At 56.8% G+C, this 20,850-nt stretch overlaps 1 protein-coding gene across 1 annotated transcript; it reads left to right on the top strand.

Moving 5' to 3' along the window:
* Positions 1-3,045: 3,045 nt before the first annotated feature.
* On the top strand, positions 3,046-20,601 carry LOC109575785 (uncharacterized). Its single transcript, XM_070775801.1, has 13 exons — positions 3,046-3,452; positions 8,934-9,495; positions 9,913-10,012; positions 11,648-11,740; positions 12,898-12,998; positions 14,498-14,593; positions 15,025-15,148; positions 16,570-16,683; positions 17,083-17,238; positions 17,552-17,679; positions 17,897-18,058; positions 18,224-18,346; positions 18,715-20,601. Exons 1-12 carry the CDS (start codon positions 3,296-3,298, stop codon positions 18,303-18,305), a joined length of 1,875 nt encoding a protein of 624 aa, XP_070631902.1. The 5' UTR covers positions 3,046-3,295; the 3' UTR covers positions 18,306-18,346; positions 18,715-20,601.
* Positions 20,602-20,850: the final 249 nt, after the last annotated feature.

Genomic DNA, 20,850 nt, shown 5'->3' with positions numbered 1-20,850 from the left:
TCAGTCGTGTCCGACTCTGGCCCCACGGACGGCAGCCCACCAGGCTCCTCTGCCTGTGGGGTTTTCCCAGCAAGAATACTGAAGTGGGTTGCCATTTCCTCCTCCAGGGGGATCTTCCTGACCAGGGATCGAACCCAGGTCTCCAGAATCTCTAAAGCTGTAAGCAGATTCTTTACCACAGAGCCATCAGGGAAGCGCATGTAACACTGAAGAATAAGTTACTATTCCGAGGGGGAAATGTAAACTCATCTAACACTGTTCAGAATAGAGTAACGTCTGTCAAGGGCCACTATCAAGTCTCATGCAGACACCCAAGAACTGGAAAATTACTGAAGACAAGACGTTACAGATTCCCAGAAAAACCACATCTTATAGACAGCAGCCTGCCCGGATGCTGCTGGAGTCCAGAATAGACGTGAGCGCTCCCCCTCTTTCCTGCATTTTGCCCCTTAAACTCCATAAAAGACTCAACCCTCTGCCTCCAAGGCCAGAGCCACTCTATGCATCTGCCCCTTTCCTCCCTGGAAAAGTGAATAAAAACTTTCTTTTCTTCTCTTGTTAACACTTCTATGAATTCTTTCACAACCCACATTGGTTCACCTAACAGTTAAAATGGTGAGTGAGGATTTCTGGTCCCCTGGTTAAGAATCTACCTGCCAGTCACATTGAGCAGCTTCAGCTACACGCAACAAATTCTGATAAATTCTGTTTTCATTTTTATTGTTACAAATATTTTCAAATTTTCCTTGTTATGGCTTCTTAGATAGACCTATCATTTAAAAGTGGACATTTAAATTCCAAATACATGGGGTTTTTAAAATATCTTTGGTAGTAACTTCTCATTTTGATGTTAATTTCTCATTTAAATGCTTTCTCCTCTGCAATCATCCTCTCTGTTTTTTCAGTCTTATGACTTCATTGAGGCTTTCAATGGCTAAGTTAAAGTTCTCTCTTGGTAAACTTCACATTGCACTTGAAAATAAGTGTTATTTTTTTAATATCTTTTGATGTTAATTTCTAACATAATGCTACAGTGATAAGAGAACAGACTGTATGATTTCAACACCTTTGGGCGATGAAATTTTTGCACCTTTGTTTTTTAGGGACCTGGATATGTTCCCACGTCTCCTGGTTTATAGTTTATGGGAACTTGAATAGAATTGTCCTACTGTTGTGTGAAAATTGTATAAACCTTACTTATGTTGATTTGGTTCATAGTGCTTTTCAGGTCTACTCCAGCCTTCTGCTTTCTGTCTATTCATTGTTTATTTTTGAGAGTTTGATATTGAAAGTATTAGTCGCTCAGTTGTGTCCAACTCTTTATGACCCTGTTGACTGTAGCCCACCAGGCTCCTCTGTCCATGGAATTCTCCTGGCAAGAATACTGGAGCGGATAGCCATTCTCTTCTCCAGGGGATCTTCCTGACCCAGAGATCGAAGCTGGGTCTCCTGCACTGCAGGTGGATTCTTTACCATCTGAACCACCAGGGAAACCCTCTAATTACATTGAACTGGTTCATAGTGCTTTTCAGATCTACTCTATCTTTCTACTTTTCTATCTACTCATTCTATTTATTTTTGAGTTTGATATTGAAACTCCAACTAAAAGCTTAATTTATCTACTTAAAAGAGTAATTGCAATAGAGAACCCGCCTGCCAATGCAGGGGACACGTGTTAGCTCCCTGGTCTGGGAGGATCCCACGTGCTCCCGAGCGACGAAGCCTGTGCGCCACCACCACCGAGCCTGTGCTCTAGCGCTCGCGAGCCGCAGCTCCTGGAGCCAGCGCACCGCGAGCCTGTGCTCCGCCCACAGAGAAACCGCGGCAATGAGAGGCCCCGCACCTCAACCAGAGAGGAGCCCCGCTCGAGGCAACAGAGAAAGCCCTCGAGCAGTGACAGCGGAACAGCACAGCCAAAAATAAATACATAAAAATGTAAAAAGTCAGCTCCTTATTAGAGAAGATGGTAAAAGATATGTGTGTTTTGACACAATAAAATAATTGTAAAAAGTGAATTGATAATAAAGTTTCATATATTTTAGAAAATATTTATTTGTTTGGCTGAGCCGGGTCTTAGCTGTGGCACACGGGAGCAATCTCTGTTGCGGCGTGCGTCTAGTTCCCTGAGCAGGGATAGAACCCAGGCCCCTCCCTTGGGACTGCAGGATCTTAGCGGGTGGTCCACAGGCGATGGTCATAGCCCTTCGTTTTTGTTTTTTTGTTTTTGTTTTTTTACAAGGAAGGCAAGGCTAACACATACTATAACATGGATGAACCTGGAGGACTTTAAACTGAGTTGAAATAAATCACCACTAAAGAACAAATACTGTTTGTTCCACTTACATGAAGTTCCTGCTGCTGCTGCTGCTAAGTCGCTTCAGTCGTGTCCGACTCTGTGTGACCCCAGAGACAGCAGCCCACCAGGCTCCCCCGTCCCTGGGATTCTCCAGGCAAGAACACTGGAGTGGGTTGCCATTTCCTTCTCCAATGCATAAAAGTGAAAAGTGAAAGTGAAGTTGCTCAGTCGTGTCCGACTCTTAGCGACTCCATGGACCGCAGCCCATCAGGCTCCTCCGTCCATGGGATTTTCCAGGCAAGAGTACTGGAGTGGGGTGCCATTGCCTTCTCCCACGCGAAGTTCCTACAATACTCAATTCATGGAGACAGAAAAGAGAAGAGAGGTTGGCAGGGGCTCGGGGAGCGTGGGGAGTCAGTATGGAGACAGAGTTTCAGTTTTGCAAGAGAGGAGTTTTGGAGGGAATGATGGTGGTGGTTGCCCAAAAATGTGTATTAGTTAATGTTGCTCAACTGAACACTTAAAAATGATCGAAATGGAAATTTTGTGTTGTATATATTTTACCACAATTTGTTTTAAAAAGAAAGAAATCACAGCTATAAATAATTTCTCTTTAATGACAGATTAAAAAAAAACAACCTAAACAAAAGTGCACTCTTCCCACTGACGGCAGTGATGGGGTGGGAGTGTGCTGGTGGTGTGGTCCGCTGTGAGCACAGGATTCGCGTGGCCTGCCCAGTTGCCTGGCCTTTGCTCCATCCGAGAGTTGACCCAAGACACCAGGGAAGCATCCACGGGCTAATTAATGGACCTGCCATTAGAAGGGAGCCCTGGTCAGGGAGACTCGGGAAAGCCTACAAAGTTGCAGAGGAAGTTTCTCAGGCTGTCATCCAACTTCCCGCCTTTAATTTCTGTTGTTTGATAGAGAATGACTAAGAAAGCTAGTGACTCAGAAGCCTTGAGCGGCTGTCTGCCGAGCTGGACGGTCAAGGGAGGGAGATGGGTCGGTGGAAAAAGAGATCAAGAGAGGAAAGGGAAGAAGCAGAGAGAAGACTCAAAAGCCAGCCCAAAAATAGACGATGGGCGATCCTGGCCTGGTTCCGCAGGCATCGAGACCCCCGGCGCGCTGCTGCTCCTCCGGCAGGAAGCTCTGGAGGTACCCGGGTCACCCTTGTCTTTTCCATCTGGCAGAAAGGCGTGTCTGTCTCTTCCTTCTCGGGGCGTTCATTCCTTTGTTCCTCATCCATCCCTTCTTTCAGTGTTTTTTGCTCTAGGCTGTCACGCTGAGGGTTTGGGGGGACCCAGCAGAGTGATGAGACCCCTCCTTGCCAAGCCTGGAGGACGCACCTGGGGTGGGGGTGCAGGCTTGTTGACATTCGGCTGCCACGGGGGTGGGATGGAGCCAAGCCCCGGGCCGGGGGCAGGGCGGGGGGGACTCGCGCTCACACGGCGGGCAGGAATGGTGCCCACACAGAGTCTGTCAGCCAAGAGGCCTCCCTCTCGTGAGATGCGCCTCACCGTGGATTTCATGTGAAGCTCGTTTCAAAGCTGGGGCAACAGAGGTTCTGAGAGGCTGAGTCACTTGCCCAGCAAGTGAGGGGGTCAGTGTTCCCATCCAGACAACCAGAACTGGGTACAGGGTTGTGCCCCCGGCTCTGGGGCGCGGGAGTGAGAGAAGAGGAGTGGGGGGGGTGTGGGGCTGGGTGTGTCTTTGTGGGGGACCCACACCTGTGTCCCCACAGCTCGGGTCTGCGTCCGGGGAAGCTCGCTGGATGGCCTTGAGTGGGGAGTGGGGCTGAACTGCCCTGTTAATTAAGGCCCTGGTCCTGGGGGGGCGCTTGGGGAGGCTGGGGTTATTTTGGAGGGGCTGGTGCTTTTATAAGCTAGAGAGAATTCTCCTGAAGAGAAAGGCTTCCATGGTTTTCCAGGTTTTCTGTGTGGGCAGTGGGAAGTTGCAGAATTGCGGTGGGAGCCCAGGGTCGTGGGGGATAGGGCGCCCCACCGGCATTATGTCTGATATCTGGACAGTGACCAGCATCATCCCCTAAGGGACAAGCATTTTTCAGTCGACTCACAGGAGATGGGATCTCGGAGGGGGTCTCCCGGGTCCTCACTAGCCTGGTGACATTCGGGCACTTTTGCCAGGATGGTCACTGTGCCAGGGTCATTTCCCTTCCTTTCCCAACTGTGGTGGCCCATGTGTGGCTGGTGGGGAAACCGGGAGATGGTCAGGTGGTCCAGGGCAGCTGAGCTGCCCTCAGGCTCCCGGCCGGCGGAGGGCATGGTGGGCACTGGCCGGGCCTGTCTGCCTTCACCCAATCGCTTGGGCGTGTGTGGAGACAGCAGGGGCCACCACCCCATGTCTGACCTTCGTTGGCCTCACCCCGTCCCCGCCAGTATTCCTGCTGACAGCATCAATACAGTCGTGTTCGTCGGAACCCTGAGGGACCTCAGGATTTTGTAAGGGTGGCTGGTCTTTTTGGGGAGGGGGATCGGTGCTCCCACCCAGAGGGGAGCCAGGGTGGGGCGGGATCAACAGGGGTTTCCTCTCAGGTTCGGAAGGGGGCGGTGTGCGAGCTCCAGGAGAGGGCTGTCCCGTGGAGATACAGCGTGAACCACACACGGGAAGCTTTAATAGTCACGGGAGCAAGTAAAAACAGAAATAGGTGAAATTATTTTACTGATTTGTTTTATTAGGCTAAAGTAGTATTTCAGCATGCTTCAACATCCAATCAGCATTATCACTGTTAAGATGTTTTAGAGATTTCCCCGGTGGTCCAGTGGTTAAGACTCTGCCCCTCCCATGCAGTGCGCTTGGGTTCCGTCCAGGGCTGGGGAACTAAGATCCAATGTACTGCGAACCACAGCCATTCAAGCAAACAAACAAAACCTCGTGAGATATTTTACATTCCTTTTTTCCTACTCAGTCTGGGAAAACTGATGTGGGCTTCGCACGGAGAGCACAGTCCAGTTTGAACCGTACAAGTGCCCAGTGGCCACGTGTGGCTCGTGGCTGCTCCCTGCACAACGCCTCTCTGGAAAGAAGGGCGGTGATGCCGGGGTGGCTAACATCACAGAGACTCCAGGGGCTAGATTTCCTGTTTTCGAATCTAAGCTAATTCATTATGATAAAGGAGCTAAGTGGGGGAAGGAGTGGGATGAATTGAGAGAGTAGCATTAGCATAACTATACTACCTTGCGTGTAAAATAGACAGCTGGTGGGAAGCTGCTGTAGGGCCGGGAGCCCGGCCTAGACGGGTGCGATGGGGGCGTGGGCAGGAGGCTCAAGAAGCAGAGGATGTATATGTAGTTATGACCGATTCACGTTGTTTTAGGGCAAAACCTAACACAACAGTGTAAAGCAATTGTCCTCCAATAAAAAGTTAATTAATTAAAAAAAAGAACGGAGCTATTTACTAGGAGTACGTACGGACTCTTCACCCCTGCCAACGTAGTCAAATATAATTGGAGGCTGTCCTGATCCAATAGGCCCTGGTTCTAAGTTTTTCTTTATTACAATGTACATTCACCTGCTTTCACTGAGAGACCCAACAAAACAGTGGTTTAAGCAAGATAAAATTTACATATTTTTTAGGGCTTTCCAAGGTGGCTCAATGATAAAGGATCTGCCTGTCAATGCAAGAGACTCATGCTGGTTTGATCACTGGGTCAGGAAGATCCCTTGGAGGACTGGCAATCCACTCCAGTATTCTTGCCTGGAGAATCCCATGGATAGAGGAGTATGGCGGGCTACAGTCCATAGGGTCACAAAGAGTCAGACACAACTAAAGAGACTTAGCACATACACACCAGTGCTCCATAGAGCTCAGTTCAGTTCAGTTCAGTCGCTCAGTCTTGTCCAGCTCTTTTCAACCCCATGGACTTTAGCACACTAGGCTTCCCTGTCCATCACCAGCTCCTGGAACTTGTTCAAACTCATGTCCATCGAGTCAGTGATGCCATCCAACCATCTCATCCTCTGTCATCCCCTTCTCCTCCTGCCTTCAATCTTTGCCAGCATCAGGGGCTTTTCCAAAGAGTCAGTTTTTCATATCAGGTAGCCAAAGTATTGGCGTTTCAGCTTCAGCATCAGTCCTTCCAATGAATATTTAGGATTGATTTCCTTTAGGATTGACTGGTTTGATCTCCTTGCAGTCCAAGGGAGTCTCCAGAGTCATCCCCAACACCACAGTTCAAAAGCATCAATTCTTCAGTGCTCAGCTTTCTTTAAAGTCCAACTCTCACATCCATACATGACTACTGGAAAAACCATAGCTTTGACTAGACAGACCTTTGTCGGCAAAGCAATGTCTTTAGTTTTTAATATGCTCTCTAGGTTGGTCACAGCTCAGGGACCCTAGAGCTCAGGGACCCAGACTTTTACCCTGTATTCTGCTGCCAACTGCTACTAGGTGGGGCTCCTGCCTCGTAGCTCAGGATGGCTGCCCTGCTCCTGTTTTCACACGTGCATCCAGAAGTCAGGAAGGAGGACTGGGGAAGGGAAGAACATGCCTTTGCCCTTGACAATGGAAAGGCCCAAGACCCAACTTGAAATACAACTCCTTTCCCACTTGGAAATTTAGAAGTTAAAGTGAATGCCCTTTCAGGTTAAAGTCCCTGAGAACAGATGCTGAAGTGTTCAGGTGCCTTTGAATCACCCTCCTCCCACCCTTAGTCCTTTCGGCCCCGAGTCTCACCAGAAGCTGCCTCCTGTGGCTGCGGGCTGGGCTGTGTTGCTGAGGACCTTTGGGATCCAAGGCGGATTTCTGCCCTTCTGGTCTCTCCCTGCCTGGAGGGGTCCTCAGACCATCCCTTCCCTGCCTGACACCCACAGCGTTTAGGAAGTCAGGTCATCCATCGCCCCTAAGCGCTTTGTCCTGGAACTTCGAGGTGTCATCCTTTTCCCTTCCAGCATTTCCCAAACCTCTTCATTTTTTTCTCCAAGCCGATTCTTGGCGACTTTGTGCTCACTGAGGGTGAGCTGAGAGGCAGTGTGCCCGCCAGCTTCATCATGAGCTGCTGCCCCCGAGCCTGCATATTGAGCCACTGAGGCCTTTGAGGCTGTCAGCTGCTGGACCGTCCAGATGCTCCTGGGCCCTGGGTGGCTATCTGCCGGGGGATGCTTCCCCTGTGCTGTGTCAAAGCCTCTCTGGCCCTCCGGGTCCCCAGTCCAGGGTGTGGCACCCATGGGCCCCAGCAGGACAGGGGTGACCCTTCTTGTCCGTACCGCCCAGGCTGGCCCCATGCCGGTGGGGGGTCCTGCCCCTCTCCCTGTGGTCTGAGGGCTTCCCAGCCTGTGCCCCCATTACACACCCATTAGTCCTGGAAAGAGCCACCACCTGGGCCACATAACCGGTCTGGGTGCCTGCTTGGGTGAAGTGGTCTCTGTGAACAGCCCAGGGTGGCCGGGTCACAGGTGGTACTGGGGCTCCCGAGAATGGGGTGCTATACGGGGAGGGGCAGGCAGGGCAGTGGGCAGAGGTGAGAATGGAGATGAGGGGACCACGAGGAGCCCACCCCGTGTCCAAGGGCTTGAGCGGGCACCAGCCCCAGTGGGGGGCCTCTCCTGTCCATCCACCTGTCCATCGCTGGGCTGGCCTGATGTGGCCAAGGTCACTTTTTCTCTGAACTTTCGGGGAGAAGACCAAGCACCTCATCTCAGAGGCTTTGCCTCCAGCTGCTGCTCAGGCCTGGGTTGCTTCTTTGTCTGGAGAAGGGGCTGAACTTGGGGAGCCCCCGGCACCCAGGGAGGGAAATGGAAGGTGCAAGCTGTCCCACCCTGCCCTCCCGGGATGCTTCTGTGACAGCTGCGTCTCTGTCTGTCTCTATCTTCTGTTGTTTGTCTGTCCGGGATGGTCTGTGGCAGCTGCGTCTCTGTCTGTCTCCATCTTCTGTCGTTTGTCTGTCATCTATCCATTATCGATCCCTCACTATCGTCTCCCTATCGTCTATGTTTCTGTCTACTATCTGTCTTCCGCCTTTATGTATCATCTGTTTCTTACTTGTGTATCTGTCGATCGTCTCTCTCACTGCCTGTCCCGTGTGTGGAAAGAGGCGGGGGTTGGTCGCCCCTTGGATACCGTTGAGAAGCAGGTCTCCAGTGCGATTCCGGGCCCAGCACCACCTGTACCACCGTGAAACCTGGCAGCAAAGCAGGCTCCCTACCTGGGCATGAATGGCCCTGGGGGGTCCTGCTGTGCATTAATGCAGAGAACCCCTGTGCTGGAATATCTGCTCCCAGCTCTGGGGGCTCCCTCCTGGATGCCGGGTTAACCACCTGTGCTGGCAGGATGCTGATAACCATTCAGTCACCTGACGGAGACTCAGATCTTGATCCACCCTGGAGCGTAGAGGCTCACAGGTGTCACGCCGGGCTCTGAAGGGGACCACGTGCAAAGTTTACCTGGAGAACCCTGTGCCCTTCTGCTCCTGTCTGGCCCCTAGACCTGGTCCCCAAAGGCTCTTCAAACAGGCCGCCTCATCTTGCTGGTTCCTCCGACAGATGGCGAGTTCAGCACAGGCACCCCCAGGCAAACGAGGTCACCCCGAGGAGCCCCGTGGCAGCCCCCGCCCCCTCACCTGCTGCCCCCTCCTGCAGCACCCCCTGAGCCACTGGCCTCGGGTTCCCTCCTTCTAGGATTCTCACAGCTGGTCTTGGAGGGCCGCTTCCTGGAAGCCTGTCAGAGCATCTCATCCTCAGCAGAGGAAGGGCAGGACCGTGGCTCCCAGTACCAGGTCGTGGCCCAGGGCATGTGGCAGGTCGTCCAGGAGGCGCTGGAGGGCGGCGGGGGCGGCCGGAAGCTGCAGACGAAGCTCAGGTCGGTGGCAGCCACAGTGGAGTGGGCCCGGGGCGCCTCCCGGGAGCTGGGTGGAGACCTGGCCTCCTGGGACTGCCAGCTGCGGACACGGCTGAGGAATGACGCTGAGAACCGGGTGCCCCCGAGCCCTGGAGACCGAGTGCCCCTGAGCCCGGGGGACCAGCTGGGCGGGTACCTGGCGGAGCTGGCCAAGGCCGTGGATCGTGGCCTGGGCCCCCAGAGGGCAGGCCGGCTGGGAGCCCGCCTCTCAGCGACCGACAGAGAGTGCTTCCAGGAGGTGCTCCTGGGCCGCCTCTCCATGCTCCTGACCCGCAGTGGAGACCGGGACAGCTGCCGGGAGCTCTACACCTGGGCCGGGAAGACCTTGTTTGGGCAGCTGCCGTGAGTCCGCCTCGGGGCCTTGGGGTCTTGGGCCAGGACACTGCCCTGGCGTGAGGATCCTCAGGCCAGGGCTGCGGTCAGTGCAGGGCCCTTCAGAAGGGCCTCCTGGGGCGGGAGCAAACTCAGGGGACAGCCTGAGCTCACACGTGCATGTCTGTGGGTATGTGTGTCGGTATGTTCCTGGTGTGCCATGGGTACGGGTGTGTGAGCCTGTCGGTGAGTGTATGGGGAGCTCACGTCACGAGCTCACACTCAGATATGACCGCGGAGACTTTAGTTCCCGTGCGTGGCCCCCAGCTGTCCTCTCCCTGAGCAGGGGTGGGGACCGGCCCGGAGTGCACCACCCTCAGCTCTGAGCCAGCCCTCCCCGCTCCGCAGCCGGGCCTGTGCCCCTCACGGCTGCTTCCAATCCAGCAGGACGACGCCAAGGCCCGCCGCTGCCAGGAAACTCCTGGACCCGCTGATGTTTGCCACCTGGATGTCCCAGGTGCAGAGCCGGCTGGTGGAGCTGACCCAGGTAACTGGCTTCCAGGAGCGTCCGCCGCCCAGCCTCCTTGTCCTGCATCTGGGGGTTGAGCAGGACCCCAAGTTCACCCCTAGGACAGATCCGGGCCCTCGACCACTGCCCCGTAGGTCTGCGTCACAGGACATGTTACAAAACGGCCCGTGGGGACTCCACACCAGGCCCCGTCGCGGCCTTGACCAGCAGTGCAGTCTGGCTCTCCAGGCCCCAGTGAGCGACCCCAGAGACTGGGAGGCTTAGATGGGGAGTCGATTGTCCCTGGAGGGCGCAGGCAGTTAATCCATGGCAGACACCGTGAGGCTGTAGCCCAGGGGGCTCCTCTGTCCCTGGAGTTTTCCGGACAAGGATACTGGAGTAGGTTGCCATTTCCTCCTCCTCTCATTCAACACGGTGAGCACTTAAAGTGTCATCACAATTTTTCTACCGCTACCATTTTTTAAAAACGTGATTCGCTGTCACAAGCGAGCACAGGACATGTGTACATTGAAACTGCAGTTTTCCTGTCACTGATACACATGCCCGGCCTTCTCCTCGGTGCGCACAGCCGTGCTGGCCTAACTCAAGGCTCTGTCCCCTTGAAGCACCCGGGTCAGAGCCTCCTGCTCTTGGAGTCTCTGCCTGAGAATCCGGGCCTTGTCGTTCTCTGCCTTCCACACTCGTCCACTGAGCTGAGCTGAGCAGAGCTGCCAGGTGTCAGTTCAGACCCCCAGGCAAGAGTAAAGGGTCCCGCTGCTGGGTCCCCACGCTGCCCCCCACTCCAGCCACCCTCCCCCGGAGACGAGTGCCAAGGGGTGGGGCGCCCTCTCCCTGCCCTATACCACCAGCCCTATAAGGTTCCTGCTGCTTTAGGGACATGGGGGTGTGGGGGCGTGAGAGGGGGCAGGGCTAAGAGTGGAGAACTGAGTGCTGAGCAGGCGTGGAGGAAAGTGTCCTCGGCCCGGGGCCCCCGGTAAGCCGGCCCCCACCTGGGCGCCCGCAGGCACGTGGTAGGTCGTGAGGAAGCACACGGCCCCTCCGACTGCAGCTCCCTGGCGGTGCTCTGGCTGGCGGTGTGGGAAGGGGCTTCCTCCTGAGCCTTTGTCCTCGCCTTGAGCCTGCCTGAGGGGTCACCCCAAGATTTTCAGCAGGGCACCAGTGGCCTGGGGATCCCCAGCCCAGCCAGGTCTCCACAGGCTGTGGTAGCCTCCGAGCTGTGGCCCAGGCCTTGTCAGGCCTGGCGTCCCATGTCCTCTTGACCCCCAGTCTGTTGGTATCTGGGCACCCCTGTCTGACCTGGTCACTGCAGTGACCCTGGTCCCCAACGAGGGTAGCTGTTCATCCCCCCGCCCCCGACTGAGTGGTGATGACAGAGCGGTTGTCTTCTCTGGACTTAGGGGTGGGGCGGATCCGGAAGGTGTCAGGCCTCCCGTGACGGGTTGATGGATGTGGGCTGTGGAAGAAGGGCTTTACCTGGGAAACTGGGTCCCCCAGGTGGGGGCATTTCAGGCTGCTGGTTGGTGGGGATCCCTGGGCTGGTTGAAGACTTGCCCCTCACTCCTGTCCCCAGGCTCAGCTGTAGGGGGGGCTGGACCTGGCTGTGCCCCAGCGAGAACACAGGGATGGAAGTTGCTTTTATTGTGTTCTGAGCAGAAAGAGTTGGAAAAGCAACTAGAAAATGTCCTGACCTGTGATCAGAAAGAGTGGGCCACCTCTCCCTGCCAGGCGTTCCTCAAAATCTTCCAGGTATGCCCACCATGAGGGCCCCTGGCACCTTCCTGGGTGGCCGGCCTGGAGGAGGAGGGGCCTGGAAGGACTGGGGTGCTGGGAGGGGCGGGGGTGTGGTGCGGACAGGAGGGGCTGAGTGGAGGAGGGAGAGGGGGAGGCGGCGCTGCTGGGCACTGGAGCGGGGCTGGGCGGGGAGGTGCTGGGGGGTGCGTGGTGCCTGAGGCTAGGTGAGGAGCGGAGCAGGCAGCACTCAGCCGAGGCCTGTCTCTTGGATGGTGGGGTCCCGGTGCTGGGGTGCAGGGTGTATCTTTTGGGGAGGAGCCTCTGCGGGGAACCTCTCATCTCATGAGGACCCACTCCTGGGTCTCACTTAGGACCTGGGAGAGATGGGTGTCTGGGGAGGGTGGGGCTTCAGTGGGGAGGGCCCTGAGACTCCAGGAGACATTGTGCAGTCTACCTGGTGTAAAATGTTTGGTCTGTGAGCATGAGTGTGAACATGTGCGTGCATGTATATGAATGTGTGCACATGTGTGTACGTATGTATATGCGTGTGTGCCTGTATAGGAGCGTGGATGTATAAGCACGTGTGTATACATGTGTGCACATGTATATGCGTGTGTGAGCATGTGTGTGTGCATACGCGTGTCTGTAAGCATATGTGTGTGCCTCTGTATGTGTGCCTGTGTGTATATACGTAAGCACATGTTTGTATGTGTGCGTGTGCATGTGTTTGGCCGCCTTCTCAGGGGTGAGTTGGTGTTTCTGTTGATTCTTTTGACTGCTGGGGCTAGACAGAGAGACCACAATGAGACACAGCATCCTCAAAGCCTTTACGCAGAGACGTCCTGCTGAGAGCATCGGGAGGGAGTTGGGCTGGGGCATGGGCTGGGGGAGAGCTGGCAGCTCCTGCTGAGGAGGCTGGTGCAGCCTCAGGGTGTGTGTCAAATGGGAGAAACTCCGGGTGTGTGAGGCTGAGGGCAGGACCCAGTCTGGATGCGAGTGGGGAGGCCTGAGGACACAGGGGGAGCCTGGTGGGAGGGGTCTGCCCCTTGCCATCTGCAGGCTTGGAAGGGGGCAAGGTGTGGGGGCAGCTGGGAAAGGCGCAGAGTCGGGGAGTCGCATCCTCCCAGCGGTCTGTCCCTGTCCCCCGAGAGTCCATTTGCTTTGACCGACAGCTGTTGAAAGGAACCATAGATTCGGTGCAAGACATCGGGCCTCCCATTACCAGCCGGGTTCAAGCCATGGTTCTGAACACGTTCTCAGAGTTTCTGAAAAGGTAAGTGAAAAGGCAGCCCTGCCCAGGTAGGGAGGCCTGGCCTCGGTTCAGCTAACCCATGTCAGAGCGCTCACCTTGCCACCAGCCGCCAGGCCCGGGCCAGTTCACAAAATGCAGGGGGAGGGCTGGTTGGCTCCAGGTGCCCCTCGTCCTGCCCGCTCCACGTCTCGCCCTGGCTCTGGAGGCAGTCCTGTGTGACCGCGGAAACGTCCAGCCTGGAGGCCCTGGCCCGGCAGCTGTCCAGCTAGTTCTAAGGGGGCATGAGGTTTAAATTGTATTTCATTTTAACTAACTGATGTTTGAACAGCATGGGGGGCATGGGGCTCGTGGCTCTGTTGCACAGCAGGGCGAGCTTAGGGGGAACCCAGTTTCCTTTAAAATTTGTGCATCCTGGATTTTGTTACACTGCTTTTGAGGGTTTTTTTGTTTGTTTCATCTTCTTTTTTGGCCAAATACGGCTTGTGGGATGTTGTTCCCCAACCAGGGATTATAATTAGAGCAGTAGAATCTCAGAGTCCCAACCACCAGACCGCCAGGGAATTGCCATCGAGCTTTAAAAACTGCGATGCAGTACCATATCTCTCGGTTACTGGATTTCAGGGCGCTCCTTTAAACCTTGCGGCTGAGCTGAGAGCCTCACTCCCTGCTCTGGTTTTCCCAGCAGGACTTGCTGTCAGTCTCCTCGGTCCACACCCAGCTCTGCCCTGGCCCTGGATTTGGGGGGTCTCCCTCTCTCCCAGGGGGCTCAGGTGAGGGCAGCTGTAGCCAGGGTTGCCCAGACTTAGTCAGAAGGAAGTTTGGGGCACAGCGCTGTGTACCAGAGCATCACGGGGCCCCCTTTTCCGGGATTTCCAGTGTGGCTGTGTTCACCTTCAAAGGGTCTCTGAAGGGCCTGGCGCCAGGCAGGTTACTCATGAGAGGCCAGAGATGTGAATTTTTAGATGAAATCAGCCAGGTTTTAAATGGTTAACCAACCACCACAGGATGGCTAGTTTGAGATCGTGATTGATTTGTGTTCTAGGAATTTAAAGGCGCCCCTTCTTTCCTGCCTTTGAGGAGCAGGGGTATACCTGCCTCTCCTGACTCCTCTCTCCCCACTCTGCTGGGGGGGGTTGCAATGGCCCAGGCAGGGTGTGGGGTGCCCCCTCCCCTCCCTGTGGGCACTCCAGACACTCCCAGAGGCCTTGTTTCCTCCCTCTTCCTTGACCTGAGTGCGCGTTAGCTGTGATTCCAGACCACAGGAGAAACCCAGTCCCGTCCGGTTCTAGAAGCGTTTACCGCAGAGGGCCGGGGACAGCATTACAGGAAAAGATTCTTGGGAAGCGTCCGCTCCAGCGCCTGGCACAGAGCCAGCCCCAGTTGTCCACATGTTGACCACGACCACCCACACCTGCTGTTTCATGGAAGAAGCAGCAGTTAGGCTGAGAAGAGGGACAGCCCGCACTGCTGGGTGGGGCTGACTCAAGGGGCGGCGCCTGCATCTCCGCCTTCACACGCAGGTACCGGGCTGAGGGTACCGCCCACTTCCTCCAGCAGCAGGCCGGTGCCGGACCCTCCCCCCAGCTGCACGTGCTGCAGAACTGCTGCGTCCTCAGGTGGGTCCCGGGGTGACCCGGGCGCGGGCGGGGTGGGCAGCCTCGGACCCGGTGGGCCGCTCTGTATGGACGGCAGACCGGGTGCCTGTGTGAGAAGTGGGGGATGACACCGCCCCCCGCCCCGCCCCGCCCCAACCTGGATACACAGTTGCGGGATTTCATACAGGAAACACCAGATGCCAGGAACACTGGCTGCGCTGGAAGGAGTTTTTCTCTTGTACCTTTTGCATTTCATGCTACGGAAATGTAACACTTATTCCGTAAATAAAAAAGAGTGGGGATGAAGTAGACAACCAGGCGCAGAAGTCAGTCTGTCTGCCCGAGGGCACATAGAGGGTCAGCGGCGAGGGGGTGCGCAAGGCTCAGGGCTGCAGCTGGGCCCTCAGGGCTCCCGGCCAGGCCCCACAGGCCCTTTGGGTTTCCTCTAACAGGAAAGTGTGGCAGGATCTGGGCCAGGCCCACACTCCCCTGGCGGACTTGGTGCTGAGCACCATCAGCGCCATCGAGGACCAGAGCCAGGACGACCTTGTGTCCGGGGTCAGAAGCCTGTGCCAGGTGACGTACCCCCAACTCCAGCCCTTGCAGGGGCCTCTGCTGCTCCCAGTGGTGTGGCCAGAGGGTGCCTCTGTCTCCCGGGCTCTCTCCAGCCCAGGGCAATGACGGGGATACAGCAAAGCCCAGGCACAGCTAGCTTTGAGTTGCCTGCGTCCAGCCTCCGCCCTGCCCGGGCCTTGGTCTGAAGTGGGAGAAGGACGGCTCAGCTTCCTGTCGGCCAGAGAGGGGCCCCACCCAGCTGATGGGGCTGGGGCTGGCCTTGCCTCCACTCAGGAGGCTCGGCTCCACCCTCACAGAGGGCACCTGCCTGGGCAGTGTCCACGTTTGCAGTCTCCTGTCCACGGGCAGACCCGCTCTTGGCTCTGTCTACCTGTGGAGCCACCTGTCCTGCCAGGCCAGCAGAGGCCTGACGCCCTGCCCCCTGCCCCATCCCACTCTGCCCCATGTGCCTCCCAGGCAGGTGAAGCCCCCTCTACGGTGTTCCCAGGGTCTCCGTGCCTCCCCCTAAGCACTGGCTGCCTCCAGGGTAGGGCCTTGCCCAGAGCCCAGGGGTCCCAGGAGATGCCAAGGGCCGGGCCCAGGAGCTGAAGCCTTGAGAGGGCATGGCGGCCTCCCAGATGTGGAAACCACGGGGTCCAGGGCCTTCTGAGGCGGTTGCCATTGGATTTTCCAGAGATATGAGCACCTGGCTCAGCGAGACACAGAAAGATCCAGAGCTGGAGTGACCCCGACAGGTCACCTCCCAGGGTGCCAAGGCTGACGAGAACACTGCCAGGGCCTCGCCCCGAGCTGTGGCAGACCTTGCTAATCGAGCCCCACGTTCTGCTGCTCTGGGGGCAGATGGAGCCCCACTGTCTGGTCAGAGCTCCTGGCAGTCCCAGCCAATTGGCGGGACTTGGCTCTGAGTTTTACAGACGATGCTGAAGAGGCTGCATTGTGCAGATGGGGTGTTGGAGGTCCCCCGGCTGCACATCTGGTCTGGTGTTCCCCTGAGACATGAGTGGCCAGGGCTGCCCGCAGGGTGGGTCTAGCTGTGACCCCTGCCACAGGTCTCTGGAGCTGAGACTAGGGGGGGAGGCCTCCCTGAGACCTCGTGCCATGCTGTGGTTTGCTGGGGACCCAGAAGAGAGTGAGGGGCTCCAGGAAGACTCGGGAGGGCTCTGGGGAGGATGCGGCATCAAGGGTTGCAGATGGACTCTGGGAGGCTTCCAGGAGTCGGCAGGAGAAGGTGGACCGAGCTTGGGGGCAGACAGTGGGCGAGCCTCTGGCTCCTGGGATGCGGGCCCTTCTGGTCCAGGGCTGTGCCCCTAGCGGGGAGCAGGGCTGGGGAGGTGGGGCCTGCAGGGCTGGAAGAGAGAAAGGGCAAGGACAGGAGACAGGCTGGGCTCAGGCCTCAGTGACCGTGACACTCCTGTGCTCAGAGCCTACTGCGGCATCACTTCGGGAGGGAAGACAAGGAGCTGGCTCACGCTCTGCGATCCCTCCGGCGGGGCCTGGAGCGCTATGCCGGTCTGCTTCCTCCTCCCACGAACAAGGTAGGAAGGAGCAGAAGGGGGCTCCCGGGGGGTCAGCTCTGTGTGGCTGCTGGCGTCCCCCCTCCCCCGGGCTGTGGGCACCGTCCTGCCAACAGGGCGGCCCAGGGCCAGAGGCAGGCAGGGCTGCATGGCCCTGGTCGTCAGTCCAGCTCTCGGTCTCCGGGGAGGTGAGGGGCCAGCTGGCGGTCACCCCGGGAAGGAGTGGCTTTGTTGTGGAAGCCCAGTGGTCAGGGGTTAGGCCTGCAGAGTTGGGGGCCAGGCCCCACAGACCCAGCTAGAGGGGCTTTGTGGACCACTCTGCTGCCCCCACCCCCTAGGCTGAGCCCCTGAGGCCACGAGACCTTGTCCTGGGACAGCTTCTCTCCGGCCTTCTGCATTCTCTTTCTTTTGTGGGGGCAGAGCCTTGTGCAAAGTCTGTACAAAGCGGTATTCACTGAGTACCTCCAGGCCTTGGTCACCCATCTCAAGAGGCTGAAGCCCCGGAAGTGGGAAGACCACCGGGGTCAGGTGGAAACGGACGTCCGGGAGCTGCGTGAGGCTTTCGGGAGGCAGGAGGTGAGCCTGGGACCCTCGGGGGCTTCCGAGGGGCCGCCTTCCCCTTCCCGGTGAGTCTCTCTTCTCCCCTGACCGGCCTGGAGCCGGCCGTCCCTCCTGCCCTGCCGGGCCTGTCTGTGCCAGGCCGGTCTCTCAGGGTGGCCCTGGGAGCCCTGGGCAGAGGGGAGGCAGGACCTGGGGGGGAAGCCTGGGGGGCTCAGGAGGTGACACGGGCATGTAGGACCCTGCTCTCCCCAGCAGGGCCAGCCCGGGGCCTGTGCGGTGACCCCGGGTTAGGCCTGCCCTGGGTGAGGCTGGGAGCTCCTCTCCGCAGGGCCTCGGTGATGGAGCCCCTGGCCTGGAGGCCTTCGTGGAGGTCTTCCAGCTCAGCGGGGAGCAGGGCAGCGTGTGTCTGGATGAATGGCTGGCCTCCTTCAGGGACAGGTTCCCAGACTATGTGAGGTGAGAGACAGAAGGGAGGCAAGTAGACGGGGGAGCCTGCAGGGGGCTCAGCCCGGGCCTGGGCGGAGGCGGGACTGAGCTAAGGGTGCCGGCATGTGAAGGGTGAGTAGGAAGGGCATGAAGGGCATGAAGGGTATGAAGGGTGTGAAGGGTGAGTTGCCGGCAGAGACTGGGAGCCTTGTGCCAAAGCGCACATCTCAGCGCCTCCTGTCCTCAGGAGGGAATCCAAGGCCAGAGAAGGGCAAGGACTTGCCCAGGGTCCCCCGCAGGCCGGTGCAGGCCCCTCCCTGGTCTCTCCGCCTCCTGACGCTGAGATCCACCCAGCTGGACCCTCGGAGCGGCCCAGTCCAGATCCCTTCCTGGTGTCCAGGGCTCCCCGGTAGGCTGTCTAAGCGTCCTGGGGTCGTGGTTGGTGGTGGCCGGGGTTTGGGGACTTCGGGAACCGCCTGCGGTCCCAGCTGCCCCGGAAGACGTTGCTCTAGACTCCACTGTCGTCTTCGTTTGCGTGCCCACGGGTACAGAGAGCCCTCTTCCTGTTGCTCAGCACACAGGGCCAGCCCGAGGAGCCTGAGCTCAGGAGCTGCTGCCCTTGCTACTGGGGCTTCCTCACGACTTTCACAAGGTGACCGAGGGGGTGAGGGCTCCAGGGCCGTCTCCAGGGACGCTGGTAGGTCAGGATCCAGCCTTGGGCAGGGTGGCTGGGGCATGGGCTTGGGGGTCTCGGGGGAAACCAGGCTGAGGGGCTGGGCTGGAGGGAGGGCCCAGTGGCTTGAAGCGGACACTGCACCGCCCGCCTGCAGGCAGCTCCCCAGGCCCTGAGCCAGTGGTTCTTGAATATTTTGGCTGCAAGACTCCTTTACTGTGAACAATTATTGAACTGAAGAACTGTAGCTTATGTGGTTATATCGATTGATAGTTCCATTATTTGAAATTAAAACTGAGAAATATTAATTCATTTATATAAGGTGTTTGGAAAAAAATAATAGAAATTCACTGGAATGCCCTTCCCACCTGCTGAAATTCTCCTCCCTCTAGGTCTGGCTCCTAGACAACCCCCCACCAGTCTGTTTTATTCAGTTCCTGTCTGGAGATGGCCGTCACCATTGTCTTGGCTGAGATCTGTCCTGTCTGTTGCCTGGCAAAAGTCTTCACGGCGGAGGACCAGCCTCATGTCTGGGGGACCAGACAGACGTTTGTCCTCATCTCCTCGGCGCCCACTGGCCGCCCCAAGAGGAAATGGAAGTGAGCTCTCGTTTCAAGGAGCCTCTCCCCCTGGGGCTCTGGACGTGGTGTGGCTCTGGGACCTGGTTAAGGTGAAGGATGTGAGTGCCCCTGACCCCTTCACAGGCAGCAGTCTGAAATCCAGAAGGAAGCCGTCGTTCTCAAGCCCGGACTCCTCCACCAGAGGATCCTGAGTCAGACACCAGGCTATGAAAGGCCAGCCTCCTCCACAGTCCACCAGAAGCTGCGGAGGCCAAGGGCGGGGCGGGCAGAGGGCAGGCACGGGAGCGTCCCACCAGCCTGGCCGAGGGCCCTCTCCTGCGCGGACCACAGCTTCACTGACATGCAATTCACATGCCGTGTGGTTCACCCACTGAAGTTGCACGTACCATTCAGTGGTTTTTAGCATGTTCACAGTTGTACAGCCATCACCGCAGGCCATGTTGGGACATCTTCATCCCTAGAAAGGACCTGTAACCTTGTCGGCATGACCCCAAGCCCCTCTTCCCGCCGTGCCCCCCGCCCTGGGCAGGCTCTGCTCTGCTTTCTGGCCACATACATGTGTCTGTTCCGGGCACGTCTCATGAAGTGAATTACATGAGGCGTCACCTTTTGTGACCAGCTTCTTTCGCTTCTTTCGCTCATCGTTATGCTTCAGGGTTCATCGGTGTGACTCGCATCCATTTCCGCCCGTTTTTTACGTTTTTTCCTTCCCTATGTGGCTGTGCTGGGTCTTAGTTGTGGCATCTTTTCCGTTGTGCCACTCGAACTCTCAGTTGCAAAATGTAGGATCTAGTTCCCTGACCAGGCATCGAACCCAGGCCCCCTGCACTGGGAGCGTAGAGTCGTAGCCGTTGGCCCACCAAGGCAGTTACTTCCCCATTCATTTTTATAGCTGATACTCGGTTTTATACTCGGTTTAGTCAGACATTCGTTGATGGGCATTCGAGTTGTTTCCCGTTTGGGGCTGCTGTGAATAATGCTGCTATGAACACATGTGCACAACATTTTGTGTAGACATGTGTTTTTAGTCCTCCTGTGTTCCACCGAGGAGTGCAATTCCTGGGTCAAATGGTGACTCCGCGTTTAACTTTTTGAGAAACTGTGGAGTATTTCTCCGAAGCATACCAGCGAGGTATGAGGGGCCCAGCGTCTCCATACCCTCATCAACATTCCTTATGTCAGACTTTGTGATGATACCCACCCTCGCGGGTGTGAAGTGGTTTTATTTACTTATTTACTTCTTCAGTTTAATTTTTGTCTGCCCTGGGTCTTTTTTGCTGAGCAGCCTTGGCTGCAGTTGCGGAGAGCAGGGACCCCCTCTGGTGGCGCTGCTCCGGCCTCTCCTCGCCGTGGCCTCTCTTGAGGAGCCCTGGCTCCGGGCCCGTGGGTTCACTCCGTAGTTGCAGTGTGTGGGCTCAGTAGTTGTGGTTCAAGAGCTGTGGCCCTGGGGCTTAGTTGCTCCACGGCGCGTGGGGTCTTCCCAGATCAGGGTTGGAACCTGTATCCCCTGCATTGGCAGATGGATTCTTTACCACCGAGTCACCAGGGAAGCTCCTCACTGTGGTTTTGATTTGCATCTTCTCTGATGAATAACAATGTTGAGCATCTTTTCGTGTGCTTATGGGCCATATGTATATTTTCTTTGATAAATATCTATTCAGAAACTACTGATTATAAGTTAGGTTATTCGGGCTTTTGTTATTGAGCTATAAGAGTTTTTAAAAAATATATATATTCTAGATTCAAGTCCCTTACGAGACTCCCCCCACCCCAACCCATGGCTTCAACGGGATGGACACTGGCCACCCAGAAATAGGCCCGCTCTTGGTGGGGGCAGGCTGGGGGCTGCTGAGGGGACTGCCTGCAGGTGACCCTGCTCCACTGCCGATGCACTGCCCCAGGTGGGCGGAGGTTGCAGCACCTGTGTGCAGGCTCCCTCGGCCCCCG

Source organism: Bos indicus, chromosome 21, assembly GCF_029378745.1.
Source record: "Bos indicus isolate NIAB-ARS_2022 breed Sahiwal x Tharparkar chromosome 21, NIAB-ARS_B.indTharparkar_mat_pri_1.0, whole genome shotgun sequence".
NCBI classification, from domain to species: Eukaryota; Metazoa; Chordata; class Mammalia; order Artiodactyla; family Bovidae; genus Bos; species Bos indicus.
Note: the sequence above shows the minus strand (reverse complement) of the source record. Positions and strands in the feature narration are given on the sequence as shown.

Excerpts from the sequence above, each read along its gene's own strand:
- LOC109575785 (XM_070775801.1), top strand. The coding sequence starts at position 3,296 with ATGGGTCGGTGGAAAAAGAGATCAAGAGAGGAAAGGGAAGAAGCAGAG. Across the intron at positions 14,594-15,024 it reads CAGAACTGCTGCGTCCTCAG|GAAAGTGTGGCAGGATCTGG; the intron begins GTGGGTCCCGGG and ends TTCCTCTAACAG. Across the intron at positions 16,684-17,082 it reads TTCCTCCTCCCACGAACAAG|AGCCTTGTGCAAAGTCTGTA; the intron begins GTAGGAAGGAGC and ends TTGTGGGGGCAG.